Consider the following 19,041-nt stretch of genomic DNA (forward strand, 5'->3'; position numbering starts at 1 on the left):
AATATGCGGACTATTTGCGTTGCAATAATTTATGTCGTACTATCGATCATATACTAGCTCCCCCATGAGGATGATGACTAGTGTATTATGTATATATGTATATATATAGATCTACGTCCAAATATAGATATAGAGGGAATGCCCAGTAGCAGGGACAAAAGCCACAATTATGTTCTCACTTGTATATAAGTAGAATCGCATCACCATGCAGGAGTAGAATAATAGCAGAACTGTAAATTATTCTGCACATGGTTTATGTACCAACAATTGACACTTTGAGCAAACTTGTTGTACCAAAACAATGTCCTAGGTGAAACTTGGTTGTCGATTTGTATATATACAGATCCGATACTCTATTCCTTATCCTATTCCTCATCTCGCTATCATGCAAACACATCCATACATATAATTATAAACAACACAACTACTATCCAACTACGACTATAAACTCCCACTAGCAGTGTTTATGTTTATGGTTAGCATACCGCAAAGACGATCCACATATATTGATAGAGCTAATCTAGGCAAGCACGTCGATCGCGTAAACTAGTAAACTTAGTGTCAATTATCGTTGCTTGTTAAACAGCTACTGGGGCTAGACTTGCAACAGCAACAGTAACAGCAAAAGCAACAGGAACTACAAATACAAATACTCGTTGAACAAAGACAAAGCATTGCTGGAGACTGGAGACATAACGAGAGGGAAATGATTAACGGAACGACGACAGTTGGCCTGAATCAAAGAGGAGCAAGGCACTAACGATGATAACGGATTCTGGACACCCATATAAGAGGTGAGTGCTGATCGGAATGTCTGGTCACGCATTTAGGATTACCTTCGATCGAGCAACGTGACAGAACCCCAGCAGCCCTGGCATTGCTTCAAGCACAACGTTCTACAAAGCCCACTTTCCCATCACTACAGACCCTGGAATCTGTCTCTGCTACTGCTACCACTGCTATTACTCGCACCCTTAATCGCACCACTATCGGAAATCACCTTTGACTATCATCAATCAACAACTGCCCGTTTTAAACTCTGCTCCCTTTACTCGATTACTCCAGACTTAGACTCTAACTCAATTGCTATACTGATATTATTTTATTGAAACAAAATAGCGTGGTATGAAATTTATATAATATAATATAATTAGTGTATTTTTAAATGAGTAAAACAATTCCACGCGATCTGGCAATCAGCGAAGGCGATGATAACCAAGATCACGGAAGTTTAACATCCGAGCGGGAATATATCAAGTGATTATTCTATCGTGCTATACTCCACCTGGGGGAATAAACTTAGATATCTTCTCACGAGTAATTGATTCGATTACTCGCAAGTATAATAAATGCCTTTATAATTTAGCGACAAACTACGGCATAGACATTGCTCACCTCTGTAACTACAAAAATGCATTTTCCTGTGGATAAGAGCTTGGAAAAAACTTTTATATATAGATATAATAAATATATCCGTGTATATGTAAAAAAGAAGTTATCGTTAGCAAAGAATTTCTTTAACTGGCACACAGCCAAATGTTGAGCAACCAACAAAATCTCCCAGACTAATGTGTATACTCACATTCACATTTACATTATTTCCGTTCCTCATCTTTAATATTTTTTTTCTCTCAATATCTTTACTCATTTTTTTTTTAATTCTGCACCATAAAATATTTTTAAATTCAGATTCTGTTTGTAAATATGCCATGATTTTTTATATCGTGACCTGTAAATTTAAAAAAATATGTTTGTAAAAAATCAATTGGGAATTACGAACAAGTAATATATATAATATAATAATTTAAACTTTTGGAAGCCCTCGTAGACTGAAAGCTCTTCACATCCTTTATCCTCCCACTCGACTTGACTCGACTCGTTAACAAAATCGAGCTCCCTCCCCCAATAAACCAGAGGGTAACGACGAGTGAATACTCTTGCTGATTGTACCTTCATGAAGAAGCAGTAGCAGTAGCAGTAGCGGTAGCAGTAGCAGTAGCAATTGCTCCCGTAGAAGATACACCATAGAGAACGAGTGAGCGAGTGGAATAGAAGTAAAGACACACCCTCCTCACTTACTACTCTCTTGACTGGGTTCTCAAGTCTAATCTACTCGCCAAATTGTCCGTTTGTTTGTTAGCTATTAGTTAACATTCTCGAGCTCTTATATACATGTATATATATATAGGAGTGAGCTGCGAGCACAAGTAGTCTCTCAACAAACTTCCAGACAGCGTTTGAATGCCTCCTCCAAGTTTACACGCAAGCGAAAATTCGTCCTTCATTTCACTCTCGACATCATCCGCTGTATCAACAGCAGAAGCTTTAAAATATCACCGTTTTCCTCCATCTTTGCTTTTCGCCCCTTTGCCCTTTGCTCCTTCCCCTCCCCCCTTCCCTCTTCTTTCCTCCCATCACCGGTTCGCATCGTTTCCTTCGCCAGAGTCTTTATTTTTATTTCAAGTTTTATTTTATCCGAATAAGAAACTGTGAGTTTATTCTCACAAGATGAGAAGAGTCTCCTGTTGGACGTGACCTCATCGCCGTTCACGAGCTCTTCTCATTAATCTCAAGGACCGTGTCTCGTTTATTTTTCCACCGGTGTATTTATTTTCCTCCAATGATATCACCGCAATAACAAGCCTCGAGCTCATCGTCTCGTCTTGTCTCGTCTCGTTTCGTCTCGTCTAGTCGTCACCGACCCCTTCTCGTTTCTCTTCTCGATGACTCCTGTTTTCTGGTGTTTCCACTCTCGCGGATACATTCACCCTGTTATTACGCTATCTCGCTTTAAAATCACAAAACAGTCAACAAATTACAACTCTCTCAAACAAACTCAAATTTATCATCATAAATTAAAAACAAACAAAAATAACTATTTTACAATCATTTTTTACGCACTTATACTTTTGTTTTTTAATTTTATTAAATGTTAAAGAAGGCTTTGCATTAAATTGCTATCAATATAAATGACAGCGGATTTGGAATCAATAATTAATTAAAAATAGTCCAATAGATTGAACGACAGGATAAGGCAGGAGGTTAAATAACATTAGAGTAAAACGATAAATCATGAGTTCCGTCGTTACCTTCGTGTCGATTGTCCAGCTTGAGTATTTTCGTGCAATCGCGTTTACATAAGTAATGAGCTCGTATCGGGAAAGCAAGCAAAAGGAGAAACAACTTGGTAGGAAATGCTATCGTAATACCTATGTACACATATAATCCACACACGACTTATATTCCGGGAATCGTGTAATAGAACTACTGCACTCGAGAGGCTACTGACCCGGGACACGAGACACGGGCTGACCAACGTCAACCTCTACTACTGCGAGGAAACATTACGTGATCCAATATGCGTTATTGACGGATATCAATAATATAACTAGAGTTCCTGAAGCTTACAGAGCTTATTAAAGCTGGACGATCATCATAGAAATCATTATCATTACGATTATGTCGATTATGATGATATGCTGATGATGATGTATACCCAAAACGTTGATTATGCGTGTGAATGAGCGACCATTTCGACGCCGAAGAAGGGACGGATGAATCAAGGGTGCTCCGTTTATTGAGGAGAGGAGATAATCAAGAGGGATATATCAAAGAGCCGACCAGCCCCTTCTGATGATCGTTGACAAGCTACTTGAGTGTCTAGTCGCGCTTGACGTCGAGTCGACCGAACGATTATATATCTGACTATCTGACTATCATCGCGCCTCAAGTGCCTCAAATTTAATCTTTCATCTTTTAAATTATTTCGCTAAAAGTAAATACTCACTCAGAAAATTAAATAATAGGAGTTACTATTTAGTGATGGTAAAATTTTGAGTCAATCATTTTTTCAATTTGATAGTAGTGAATACCATCTAGATGATTGCAATTATCATACATATGATAATTGTTAAAATCTAGATGATTTATGAAATCATCTAGATGGTATTCACTACTATCAGATTGAAAAAATGATTGACTCAAAATTTTACCATCACTAGATAGTAACTCCTATTATTTAATTTTCTGAGTGGCTGGATTCATTTTAATTTTATTATTTTTTTCTTAAATTATGCAGACTTGATTTTAATGGAGATGTGAGAAGAGGTTACTTTGTCGCTTAATACCTTGTTGAGCTGTGATCATGGTTAGAGAAAAAAAATCTGCCACTCGTGTGCTAACTTCTTTTGTGTTATAGTCTGACCGACACAATTTTCATGCCGTGAAAAATTAATTAGCTTGAGGGTTGCTCTGTATTTTGCTTGTGTGTCTTAGTCTAAAGCTTGGGTGAGCTAGTTTGGATTGTGAATAGAGAATGAAAATGCTGAGGGAGCGAATAACTTTTCGTGACTCACTGACGTCAAATGCATAATGTAAAACACTCTGGATTTAATGTGCTACGTTAGTTGTTACATTTAAACTTTATAAATCTTTTTTTATTTTTTTTATTCGAACGAAAAATAAAAAATAGCACTCGAATAATTGTTAATTTTTTACAAAAATTGATTATTTAAAATTGTCCTGGCAACTTGATTCCACTCGATATTTAATAAAATATTGAAATAATTTATGATTCAGTGCATCCGTCTCCACGAATGGCTATAATTAAGATTGAAGGATGACAGTTTATCTCAAATTCAATAATATCCATCCAATGAATTAAAGATTTTACATGCTCGTATCTTTTTAAAATACGATTACAGAAATAAGTTAATTATTAAATGATATCATTTTTGTCAATTAACCTGTTTAACAATTCATGCTGCGATAAAAGCTATATTAATAACCATGACGTACATCCTCAAATCACCAATTCATGAACATAAATATTCAAAATTATTTGAATAATAAAATATCTTTCTTTATATACCGCAAAATCTGTCTTTATATCCAACACTTCCTACATCTACACGTCATTAATTTTACACAAAAGCTTTTACAACTATCAATTATTTATTAAATACCATTTTATCTTACACTTAAAACGTCATTTAATTAACGTCAATTTATATTTATAATAAAATCAAAAACTAATATTTTTTTTTTTTTGTGTCGATATTTAGTATCCGAGAGACCAGTACTCGGTTATAGTGTTTAATAAGCGTTAATTATCTCATCAGATACGAGGTCAGGTTACATTGACCAAACACCTGTGTCTTGGTCATCAACAGCTCCCATTACCTGTTTAATTAAATTACTGATAAAGTTAATCAATTAAAATTTTAAACAAAGTTAATAAAAATAATAACAATGAAGGTGTGTTATAGTTGTATAGGAATCGAATCACGGAAAATGGTTTTTCTTTAGGGGCGAGAACGTAAATTTAGTTTGATGCATTATTCATGGTGGAGGTCGGGTGTGTGTAGATGCATTAAACTTTTAAAATGGTGTAGGTGTGCGGGGGCAACTTTTAAAGGCTAGTTACCAAAAAACCTTGTAAAACGAGCCAGAAAACCTCTTGGAGGGGATAGTGCTGAGCGAACCACGCGGTAAATGGGTTGCGGATAAAAAAAGAGGGTAAATTTTTAGTCAGCAAAAAGAGAGAGAAGGTTTATGGTAAAAGTTTTAAAAAATGCGAACGCATTTGCAATTTCCGGCGCAAAGTGAGTCTCTTTGAAGCGGCGGCAAATTTCCATCATCGCATACCTAATTTTCTTTGTCCAATTGCATTTAAATTAGTCGAGTGGATTTTTTCGATGCTGATGTGCGTCGAGCTGGGCAGCATTTTCCAAGCTGATGATTGGGCTCAAATTTAGGGAATTTAATTCTATCGTGTGACAACTCGATACGTATGCTGACGACTTTAAACGAATCTGGATAGGAAAGCGCACCTGCTGACAAATTTACTGCTGATACTCGAGTCATTTTTATTTGACATCGAGGACTGTTGATCATTCGAGAGCTGGTGGCTGGTTGCCAATCCTCTGAGGTCCTGTGTGCTCTATCTTACATCGTAAGACCTTTCGACATTTTTTCTTTTAATTTTAATTTCAGCTGAAATACCAAAGATAACACGAAAATGTACTAAGACAAATTTACAGAAAATTTAATTTTCTGTAAAATTATAATTATATATATTTATCATATCTTTGATATTTTGGCCATAATTATCATCTAAAGGTGAAAAAATATTTATTGAAATTAATTGATTAAATGTTGAAACTATTGAATTTCCAAATAAAATAAAATTTTATCTTCTATAGAGATAAATTTGGTATAAAGTAATTATGATGTACTTTTATAGTACCTTCAATAATTTACAAGTTATAATAATCCAAACTGTGCTATAAATTAAACTAGAATAACCACTCAACAAAAAGAACAGTAATAATAAAATATAAAATAAATCTCATCACAACACAATTCTACATTAATATAACAAACAATTGCTAATTAAATGTTAATTCTAAAAAAAGTTTCAAATTAATAATTTGACTCGAGTTATTACGATATAATAGAAGCATAAAAAATGTTGAAATTTATTTGTTGTTAATTTTGTTGCAGAGTACTTGATGTCAGGAAGTCCTAGAAGTTACCCGGTGCGATCACCTGGAGTTGCTTCAACGCCAACAGTAACGAGGTAACTTCTTACTTTATCGTACTCACGAATAATTCTTCTCTTTACTTTTCCCATCCACCACTTTTTTATTTATTTATTTTTTTTTATTTTACTTTCTCTTACCCTTAAACTCACTAAATTCGAGTGTTAACTTTTTACAAACATTTTTATAGACGTTAATAATTTCTTACCCACTAAATCAACAAATAAAATATTCAGACAGACCTCAGTCGTTCAAGAAAATAAAAGTAAATAAATAAATAAAATAAACGACTCGATAAAAAAATTGACTTATTTATTCAAAACGAAAGAGTGGATTATCTATTTGATGGTTGTTCTAACATAAAGCGTTTTTGAGTCTCTGTGAATTAGAAAAGCTGTTACCGCATGCATTAAATCCTTGACACTATTTATTTATTTATTTTTTTTTTTGCTCCAGTAGCCCATACACAACCCCGAGTTCTCGGTCGGTTCCAAGTATGTACTTTTTCTTGTTCTTGTTCTATTTCTATTTCCTCCTTTTCCTTTTCCTTTTTTTTCTGGTTCTGGTTCTGGGTTTTCTGTTTCCACTATTATATATATACACTGTACTGAACCAGTATACAGACTCGGTAGCATACCGCGCCCGTGACATGTACGGCCGACGAACTTTGCTCAGAAAGTTTAACTGTGATGCTCGTTTTATAGGCGACACTTTAAACCCAAAGGTCTTACAGTTATATTGGTTTACTTGGTTTCCACAGCGACGTGAAACCATTCTCATCCACGGCCCCCTTTAACTCCTTTCCTTTCGGTTCCTTTCCTTCCACGGCTGCACTGCTTCTATACTTCCTCCCCCTCCTTACTGTGTGTACACCCTCGCTTATTCTTTCTCATCCCCTTTACAACCTCAACTACCTCTCCTCCTCTATGTCCCGACTGAAAGACGCGACGTCGTTACTTTACGAGTTTACCGACCAGTCGACGACACAAACGTTGACTCATCACTTACCTCCTATAATTTACGTCAGACTCTATACAGCACTTTTATTTATTGATATTTCAATCAATATATTTGTTAATATGTGCACTGTAAAAAATCACCGGGGTAAGTCTAAGCGGTGTAGGTGTTAAAATCGACGGTGTTAAATTTCAACACCGAAAGCGGTGTAAATATTCTGTACCGGTGTTAAAAAAAATTCTCCGGTGTTAAAATAACACCGCTGCCGGTGTAAATATTCTAGACTGGTGTTAAAATAACGCCACCGCCGGCGTAGATATTTTTTACCGGTGTTAAAATATTTTACTTTGTGAATATTTTTACTTACTTGATCACTATACTTGTTAATAAATGATATTTTTTATTAATTTTCATAGAGAACTGACATTTTTTGTGTTTTATAATCTTTAAAATTAATACTCCAAGCGGACGCAGTTTACCCCGCTTTTACACCGATATTACTCCGTTTTTACACCGGTTACCCCGATTTAACACCGGTATTTTCAACACCGGTGAATTACTCCTCCTACACCGGTGTAATTTTCTTTTAACACCGGGCGGAGTTAAAATGAGTCCATTTTTAACACCGCTCTTTATACAGTGTGGAATAAATTATTATAATTACAACGCACTTGTAATCATAAATCATTTCTTAAATTCAAAATTTGATTGCCTTTAATTTTATGAAAATGAATTGATTGAAGACATAATAAATGATAAACAAATAAATATAAATTTAAGAAGCAATTGAACTCGACTCGGTTACTCAATAAACATAACTAAAAAAGTTTAAAAAGAAAGATAACACCTGGAATAAAATGTTTAAATTCAAATGAGTTTGACTTTCAAGATGTTCTCAGGCTTAGGTATCCATTTGGATAAGAATAAATCAGTCTTATGCTTGAAAACCGCGGGGCATAAAAATGAATCATTGAAAAGTATAAAATAAAAAAAATATATAAGAGATATTTGGATTGTGAGCTAGAACTTTGGCGTTCGATTTGTCGACCCTCTTATCTGCACTCACACAAATCCGAGTCCAACGAGTTTGTATATATCGTACTAGTTGGTGATGTTGAGGAAGGAAAGACCAAGCATGTCGCCGGAAACGACGGGTCAGCGAGATGGAAGCCACTCTGTTGCTAAGGCGATTCTCAACCTTAAGAATCTTGTCCTTTTTTTCTTCTTCCTTTTCTTCTTTACTTCAGCTCTCAACTCTTTGATCTCATTCATTTTTTTTAAACTTTTATCTTTAATCACCAATATCATCATCATTATCATTATCATTATCAGTGAAAACCCAAAGGATTAAAATAATACTCGGGCAAGTTATTAAATTATAAATTTTAAATTTAATTTCACAGGATTAAAATGGAAATTAAAATGTGATTTTGATTATTGATTATTCATCCAGCTGATAAAGCATTACTTAACGTCTTCACTTGTTAATTTTAAATATAAAACTCGAATCCTGAATTTAATTAACCTTCTTACTACAACAAGATTTAACTTTAAATAAATTAAAGGGTAATAATACTAATATTTTAATTTCGGGTGATCTTAAGTCTCTATGAATTTATAAATATATTTAATAAATTAGTATCATTTTAAATCTAATATTTCATGAAGAATTGATGCCGCTCAAGCACTTGGATGTTGAATTTTAAATTCAAAAACTAAAATATGTAAGGGGTAATTTTTATTAATCACTTCAGTCCATTTTTTATTTTGCTCAAATAATTAAATTGAATAGTAAAAAAAGTAAAAATAAAAAAAAAAGTATTTAATTAAATAATAACAGTAATTTAAATCTGTGCTGAAGGGAACGTAAAATTAGAGGGATCAAGTGTATGTTATTACCGAAATAATAACTCTGATACTTATTTTCTAATTTTGGTTCCAACTCGATTGTCAACAACCCGATAATCAAACAGATAAACAAGACCCTAATTTCGAGGTGTATACACGTAACGCATATTTTTTATACTATTTCATTCATCGGATTATTATTTCTTGTGCGCACGCAATAATAAGCGTGATTGTAGACAATAAAACCAAATTTTTATTTTTAGTGTAACAAGTAATTAGAAAAAAGTTAATAGCGTAAAAAAGTAAAAAGTTGTAAAAGGGTTTTAAAAATAAAATGATTTTAGTATAACAAAAGGACGAAGGATAAAAACAGTCGAGACGCTGACAGAAGGCAATTCTTTCTTTCACTAGATAGTATAACTACTATAGTACTGTACTAGGAGTGAAGAAGAGACGAAAAGAGCCAAACGGTGAATTCTTTCTCGGCCCAAAGCCCTTTTCATAGTTGAATCCCGTTGAGTCGGCTGAATCTGAGTAGAGAGTCTCCAACGAAATTATCGACTGCACGGTTCTCGAAAATGAACAAAGAAAAGACAGAATGAGTGTCTCCACGCAGAAGGAATAAAAAAAAAGCGGACAAGTGGTTTGAGAAAAAGAAAAGACACCTTTTTTATCCGAGGATTTTTTTATCTTCAAGGTTTACCAAGACAATGTATAATTCAATAAGTGTCCTCCTAAATTGGACAAAATTGCTTTGATAAAAAATAAAATAAAAAATACTCAGTGACCCTTGTAAATTTTTATAAGTCAATCGACTGTCGACAATGAATTACCACTTGCTTTTGTACTCTACTTGTCAACCATTAGTATATAGACTGACAAAATAAATATATAATATAACTTCAGAGGCAAGATGACACTAAAAACATACAAACATTTAAATGGCTGTAACTTTACCAAGAATTATCGTAAAGAGATGAAACAAATTAAAATTTACTTTAATCACCAAAACTATTTATCAAGTCGTACAAAGTATATAATTGGGTATCATAAAGAACTCAATTTCCTTACTAAAAATAACAAAATATCATTCAGTGTGACATTGATAAATAAATAAAAATGCTAAAACAAAAAAAATTGTAATTTAAGTTTGAAATATTTTTATAAAAAAAAAAAAAAAATATTTCATGAACTAGACTAACACTGCTGTGACTTGATGGCATTCCCTCGAGAGTTTTTTCAAACAAACTCACCCTACATACATACAAAATTTTTCTCATCAGACAGCGAAATGAAAACACACCCACCTATACACACACGCACACGCACACACACACATACTTTTTAACATGTTTACACAAGTCGCATCATGGTTGTCTAAATATTTTTCTCTTCTCTCTTAGCATAAAAATAATTTTATATTGTTTTAGACAATCTGCATGCGCCCTTATCCCTATCGCTATTATTATTATCATTTAATTAAATAAATGTCAATGATTATTTTTGTGAAATGGTAATAAATGGAATAGAGAGATAATATCAAAGACCATGGTGGGTTTTTGTGTAGATAGTAATCCAGATCGATAAAATAGTCCGGCTTACAGTTGAAAGAATTTAGGGCCAAGAGAGACAGAGAATAAAATAGGGGATGAAACTCAAAGAGAGGTATGCAGCTGTGGAGATATGGAAACAGAATTCCCTTTCAGGTCCAGTCGATGAGCCTCTGCATAATCTGGCTAGCGAGTAGCGCTCCCCCTTTGATACGCGAGGGTGCATAATTGCATCTTGATAAAACAGGTGAATTGTAAATCAAGTGCTGGACTCATTGGCATTAAGCTATATTATCCTCACTACTGCTATCCAGTAAACTCATCTACTTATCAAATTAAGAAATTACCCTAGCGTCACTATTTAATCAATAACTTTATTTTTTATTTTTAGGGGAAGGGGGGGGGGGCAAAATGGGCCCCTTAAGAAAAAAATTTTCAAATCCTCAGTTTTATTTACTTGTATTACTTTTTTTTACTCCCTCTCCAAGTATTTGACGTTAATTTGTTCTGTCCATTAAAAATAAAAAATTAAAAAATGTGGGGCAAAATGGGCCCCCCTCAAAAAATTTTTATAATGCGAGTTTTTCAGCTTATTTCACTTTTTTTTCCTTCTGCTGAGTTTTTGGTGTTAATTTGCTGTGTCTATGAAAATTACAAATTCCTGAAAAGTTGGGAAAACGGGCCCCCAACAAAACTCAATGTATGTTTGTCGCTTGTTTTGTGTTTTGAAACTTTTTGCTGTGTGTTTAGTATAAAAAAGAGTTGATAGTGAAAATTTGGACCTAAAAATAACTTAATTTCATTACTTGATTGCTTATATTTTAATTATTTTCGATTATATAGAATAAATTGTTTTTGAAAAAAATTATAGTTAATAATGCTGTTGAACTCGTGACCTAGTTTGCCCCTTATCATAATACTTTAATCATATCTGTTAAAAAAATTTTAGGAACCCGTTTGGCTAAAAAATATTCGCAGGTTTTCAAAGTCTAGACAGCTCATTTTACCCCCTCCTCCCAACACTTTTCATGTTAAAAATTTTGAGGGGACCATTTTGCCTCAGTGGCCCATTTTGCCTAAATGTCTCATTTTGCCCCTTCCCCGCTCCAAACACTTTTCATGTTAAAAACTTTGGGGGGCCCATTTTGCCCCCTAATATTTCGAGGCATCCAAAATTTTAGGGGGCCCGTTTTGCCCCTAGGGACCCATTTTGCCCCCCCCTTCCCCTATACCCACATTTTTATCTTTTGATCTTTATTACAATGAAAAAAATTTAAAATATTATACTTTATTTAAGTACAAACTATTAAATTGTAACATAACACATTTAAGCTAGATAAATGAGCATTATCGCGCTGAGAACACTATGATCCGCCTCTTACAAGATCCGCGAACCGAGGACTAATATCGTGAGTAAGCTTGATGAACTACCGTAAACTCATATCCACTTTAGATATTTTATATTTTTAAAAGTACTAAAATAAATTATCATAATGACATTTCGGTCTTTTCATTTATTTTTTAATATTCTGTATTACATTCGTCATATTTATTTAGATTCTTTTTGTTATTTTATAAAGAAAAATTTTAATTTATTTTAAAAGTTTACACAGCAAAATGTATGATATTATTTCCACAAGTTAATGAAAACTGCATCCACCGAAAAAATTAAAACAAATCCTTTGACCGGGATAACTAAAAATATCAAGAAAGGGAAAAAAAGTTGAGTAAAACCCTACTCGGAATTTCTTTCATTATGACCGAGCCATCAGCATTTCCCAACGGGGCTCAAATAATTAAGTCCGATTTAACAAAGAATAGTCACCGTCCTGGTGGAAAGCATTCGCGGCGGCCTTCTATTCGTTAATATAGAAAAAAGACAAGGAGATGAAGTGAATTGAAGATGAAAATGGGGAATAAAATAAGAGAGGTTTACTGTCGCGTCCTTTTTCTCGGCGAAAAAGTAAAAGAGTCGGTTACTCTGTACCCAAAGTCCAGATACCGGGATCGGGTTCCGAGTCGGTGGATATCAAAATAATAATTGTTATATTCTACAGAATCGTGGCTCATTGGAGAGAACGAGGATTTGCGCTTAACCCCGGGGGAAAATCATTTCCCGACTAACTGTGTGTTGGTATCTGGTTCTGTTGCTGGTTCTCTAATTTTCTCATCTGCTTTCTGCAGTAATTTTCGCAGTCTCGCGGGCTTCCATCACTGATCAATCGACCAATCACTTCCTGATGAGATCCCTCATTGTCTGAGGGAAACAAAATACTATCCATGATTACGCCCTATAAATTTACTACTCATTTTTATCTTCGGTACTCATTTTTAATAATTAATTGCTGCTGCAGTCGACTCTAAAATACTTTTCCGCGTTTTTAATATTTTTTATTTTTTCCCAGAGCTAAAGTTACCGTCTAACAAAGAGTTGCAAGTGAAAAAAAAATTTTTTGTAAACATTTGTACACACAAAGAATTGGCGGTAGTTTTTTAAATAAAAATAACTTTATAACGTTAATGTTCAGCAGCTTTATGAAACTGTAGAACCGGTTGCTATATAAGCATACGGGTTACCTGGGCAACCTCGTGGTTGATATAGGGCTTTCTGGACCTCCGTATCTGAGTCAAGCTCTAGATTTATCATACAGTTTCCAATGAATATAGTATATTCTAATAGCCGGAGGTTGTGCCAGCACCTCACGATATCTTTTTTTCCCTTGGCAGAATCCTCTCGTCACATAGTTCGCTTCATTGCCCAGCCAATCACGTGCCATTCAAGGCGACAGGATTCAGAATACAAGCATAGATATAGGATCAATTACTAGTCGCTCGAAAAAATATTAAATAAAAAAATTCTTGGGAAATTCGGAACTCTATTTGCTTTTTTTTTTGTTAAAATTAAAAAATAAGAAAAAATGACTTAGCATTTTATTTAAATTTAGCAATTTATAAAAAATACTTTTTTATCCTTAAAACCAGCACGTTGTTACGGATATTAAAGTATCCTGTTTCTATCTTGGTCTTTTAAAAAAGTTAAATAAAAAAGAAGCAGGTAAGGGAAACCGTCGATACAATCTCATTATTGACTTTAAATCCTGCATGAATCCTCCCACAAGGACGCCGGCGGAAAAACGAGATTACGCTGAGTAAATTTAAAATAAAAATAAAATGAAAAAGTTAATAAATAAGGTACACTTTTTCCGTGATGGGAAATTACTTAAAGTTACAGAAGGTGCAGAAGGTGCAGAAGACAGGGAGAGAGGGAGGTAGAGGTTCCCTTGCTGGCCGCTCCATTTGTACTAAAAGTATTCTGTTATTAGATTATAGACGAAGAAAATTTAAAATGCATCTTTCACGAGGCAAAATCTTCGAGAGCCTTTCCGTCGACACTTTATTAATATTTTTTTGCGTATTATATATTATTGTATTACATTTTTAGCCCCAGTGTAGTTGGTTTCGGTGGAGGGTTCCCGTTTCGCATCGATACATCTGCCATAGGCGCTCGAGCCTACGTAATCAAATCCGTAAACGCGACTCGGGGACATACTATATATATATATATATATATACTATACTGTACTATATAGACTGAATGACTGATTGTGAACGCAGAATTCAATTTGCTCCATTTTATCGGGCAGAGTGCATTTTACCCGTCGCGACCAAAGTATAAAATGAATGAAAAGAGACTGGAAAAAAAGGGACTAGAAGAAAAATTCTCAATGTTGCCGCAGTGTTGTACAGAATTATTTATTAGCATTCTACTCGGTTACATTTTTACTTAAAGATTATTAACTTTTTTTATTTTAAAGCAAAAAAATGAATTCCAATAGACGTTTGTCGAAGATAAAAGAAATAAAAAAAAATCGGTCTGTCAGTTGACCCTGCGGGCCAGCCCCAAAACTTCCCGCTGTTTTCGAGCTCGCTGAGCTCGAAAACATTATTGTGAATATATTTTCGAGCTCTTCGAGCTCGCAAATACTTTTGTATGCCATTGTTTTGTAAAAAACCATTTTTTAGCATTTCTTTCTTCCACGATATCTCGCGAACGAATTAACCGATTTTGATGGTTGAGGTGGCAATCGACGCGTTTTATCAAGTTCTAAAGCTGGTCGAATTTTGAAATTGATTTATTCAGCCGTTTTTGAGAAATTTCAAAAAAACCAAGGAAAAAATTTTTTTTGAATTCTTTCGTCAACGGTTTCTCTTGAACGAATGAACCGATTTTGATGGTTGAGGTGGCATTCGACGCGGCTTATAGAGTTTTAGAGCTGATTAGATTTTGGAATCAATCCATCGAGCAAATTGGAAGTTATCCAAATAAAACATTTTTGAAAAAATTTTATTTTTGAAATATCTCTGAACGCACCCTACCGATTAAGTTCAAATTTCTACGGCCTCAAGACATTAACAAGCCGCGTCGAATGACACCTCAACGATCAAAATCGGTTCATCCGTTCAAGAGTTATGAATATTTACATACATACATACGTACGTACGTACGTACACACATACATACACTCGGACATCATCGTGAAATTAGTCAGGATAGCTTCCTAGGACCTCGAAACGTCGACATCTGATGGAAATTCGATTTTCGTAAATCGGACCGAAACCAATAACTTCCCGAATTTTTGAAAATTTACAATTTTCTTAGCGGGAAGTTAAAAATACACAAATGACGTCGTTGTCGAGGCGTCACGTGTTGGATATCTCGGGCCATCGTTCGTGGGGGCAAGAACCTCGAAACATCGCTCTTAAAAAACGGTTGAGCTAGCTTATGGTGTAGTCTGTTAATGCTCTACTTGGAAGAAATAAAATAAATGTTTGAAATCTCGTAGAGACTGAGCGAAAACAAATAAATGGAAATTTTTTGTAAATATTTTTTGAGATTGAGATAAAATAAAATGGTGTGAATTTATTGGTTGGTTACCTATTGGAGGAATAAACGCCCCCAGTGCCCCCTAGTAACCCTAAGCCACGAACATACAGAAGTACACCGCTCTCATCGGGTCATTCAATATATCTATCGAGGGTTTACCACCGGGTACACTAGACTACCACTACAAGCTTCCCAAGTTTATAAGGCTCGTTATACACGAGAAAGTGAACGTGAAAGCCCTTGGCGCTATTGTACACACTGGATCCTCTGGATAGACACGTAACGAGTTTCTAAAGGTGTGCATCCATAGACAGCTGATTTAAATGCCTTGTAGCTTTTTTTTTATTTTTCCCCTTGCTGCAGATTTAATACCTGACAAATGTTTCAATTATTAATTTTATTTAGTATCAAATTAAAATTTTTTTCGTAATTAAAATAACAAATAAAATAATAATTATGCTACAGGCAGTCGGTAGTCGGCAGCCGGCTGATAAACAGACACTCAAAGTTAAAAACAATGAACGGGAATGTTGAGTCGCTCGGCTTGCCAGTTGGACGAGTTCATTGTCCAGAACGCGAGAACAAATCAATTTGGTGCGTATTGTATGCGTTCTTGGTGCACACGAGGTGTGACCGAGTACCGAGATATACGTCGGGATTGTTTGCGATTCCGAGGGATTAATTCAAACGCGTGTCCTCAAATAACAATAACGCGTCAAATATTCTGCGTCGAAATTCAATATGATTTAGAAATCGCGCCATAAGGTGCGTCCCCCATACAGGGTTGTGCTCTACCGACACATCAAATCATTCGATCCTGGTATAGTTTCGTTTGGAGGGTTTGGAGTTTCAAAACCGAACCCAACTGTATTTGTTTGCACGCACTGACGGCCATATGCCGCATCTGTACGACAAGGACATAAAATTACTCATATATATATATATATATGTATACATGCATACACACTCATGAGCATGAGTATGAAGGTATAGATGACGTCGAGTCGAATGGACCCTTTGTTTTCATTTCAGATCGCGCCCGAACCCAAGCCACTTGTCCCTCTTACTCCACTCACTCCTTTATATTACACATACATACCCATAGATATATAAATATATATATATATATAGTACTTATTTATATAAATTCTCCCCTTACTTTTACCCTTTTTTTTCTTTTATTCTCTTTCACTCAGCCCCTGAACCTCTGCTTCTACCTCTTGCATGTTTTGTTCTCTTTATATTTTTTTAAAAACTCCCAAGCTTCGCTTCCACTTATCTCAGCCACACCTCACATTTTATATTCGGCTCCGTCGCGTGTCACTCTGGATACCTTTTTTATCCCACTGGGCTTTATAAATTCGCAGTGTCCTCACAGCTTCAGTCGTCGAGTTTTCAGAAACTGCACTGGCGATACCATATCAGCATATATTTTGAGCTTTTTCACCAGCATATAATACCAGAACAAAAACTAACGCTAAAAAATTATCTCTACCGTTGAATTAAAACTTGTACGCGACTGCAGACATATTTGTTTTTTTTTTTTTTTTACTATCAACAAGTTTTTATATATGAAAGTGAGAAAAATAGTAAAAGAAATTTGAAAATTAAAAATTTAAACTAATTTTTAAAAATTTTAATTTCGATAGCGAAAAGTTTAAAAAATTTTTAAGCGGACAAACAAATTCAATTTGTAAAACAATAAACAAGAAATAAAAAATAAAAAAGGTGAGAATGCAAATAAAATAGACGACAAAGACAAAGGCATTCGGAATGACGTTACCGATACTCGATCACTTAGAAGATCTATCCCCAGTTCCCCGGCTCCCCGGCAGCTAATCGAATCAACAACGGCTAACCCAATTTCAAAACAATGTCGTTTAGAACCGGCGGTGACTGCCGACTGCCGCGCACTGGATGTAAAAGCAAAGAGAAAGAGAGAGAGAGAGTAAAAGAGAAAGAATAATTGTGGGTGTGGGTACGGGATGGAGGTCGAAGTGCACGAGCGGTTAAAGGCTCCACTGGTGTCGTGCTCGGTGCTGTAGCTTGTAGATTGTAGATGTAGAAGGGGATGATGGCGACGCGATAGCTGAAAAATTACGACAAGGCTTTTAGTCCTTGATTCTATTAGTGATGTTTTCAAGCGTGTTACACAAGCGCCATGTGTGGTCCTGTCATTTTCAGTAGTCCGAAGTAACTGAGTAACGAATCCAAAGTGTGTATATGTGTGTGATGTCACTGTGTGTTGAATGCTAGAGGTACTCTGCAAACTCTAAAACGTGACGTATATATTGTATAATACTAGTATATACCAAAGTCAATACTTTTAAAGTTGGTCTATATGAAGCCTGTCATTTAGCGTGTGTAGTAGGAACCTCAAAGTGCCGACTAGACGTCGGTTTTAGACTCAACATCCAGTATCTCACTCAAACGAATCCATTTAATGGCCTCAGGTTTACTTGCTCCTCTTATAGCTCTTATATAGAATCTGCTACAGAGTCGAGCTAACTTGGAGCTCAGAGCTTAAGCTCTTGAGTTTTAAAAGATGTATTCAAGAGTCTTCAGTTGGTCATCTGTTGGAATATTTCAAAATTAGGCACCGGCGCTAGCTCTTTGTTCATTCAAGGCCTTTTTGCGATTAAAAAAAAAAAAGTGAAAAAAAGGTCTATCTTAAATGGAAACAAAAATGACGCGCCGTTGGCTGATAGAGTTTCGGTTTTTATTCAGTTGCGATATCTCAATCTGGCACTCGTTCAATTAAATTCTGTCAGATTTTATGTTTTTATTTTTAAATATCTGGATACTGATGCGATCGGCAATCGAAAGATAACATTTAGCTAAATGCTGAGCTTTCATTTTATTTTATTTTGTTTTTTTATATAAAAATATACCGATTAACTTTTTTTTGTTTAATAAAAATTCAAATTTTATTTATGTATTTAGATGTCAATTTTCTAACTCAAAAGTTATCTGCAGACTCAAAATGTTTACACACGAGTGATTGATTAGCCTCCATTGACAAAAATGAACCGTAAAGTTGACAATATAATGTAATAAATAAAGATGCAGGAATTTTACTTCGCACCTTTTTTTTTTTTTTTTTTTTTGGGTGAGCAGTTTAAAGTTTCAAAAAGACGTTAAAAATAAAAAAATAGTAAATATATGCGGGACGGTATGTTTTTAGTTATAGGGACGAAAACATAGTGATTTTAGGTATGAGTTTTGGGAATAGAAAGTACTTGAGAAGTGATGGAAGCTG

General features: G+C 34.8%; 1 protein-coding gene across 4 annotated transcripts in view; it reads left to right on the forward strand.

The window, feature by feature from the left end:
- Positions 1-19,041, forward strand: part of LOC130677862 (teneurin-a) — a 311,604-nt gene that overhangs the window by 212,408 nt on the left and 80,155 nt on the right. For all 4 annotated transcript variants that reach the window (XM_057484754.1, XM_057484756.1, XM_057484757.1 and 1 more), the window contains one exon: positions 6,505-6,580. In XM_057484754.1, the coding sequence (XP_057340737.1) occupies positions 6,505-6,580 (76 nt within the window). The remainder of the gene's footprint in view (positions 1-6,504; positions 6,581-19,041) is intronic.

Source organism: Microplitis mediator, chromosome 11 (genome assembly GCF_029852145.1).
Source record: "Microplitis mediator isolate UGA2020A chromosome 11, iyMicMedi2.1, whole genome shotgun sequence".
Classification (NCBI taxonomy): Eukaryota; Metazoa; Arthropoda; class Insecta; order Hymenoptera; family Braconidae; genus Microplitis; species Microplitis mediator.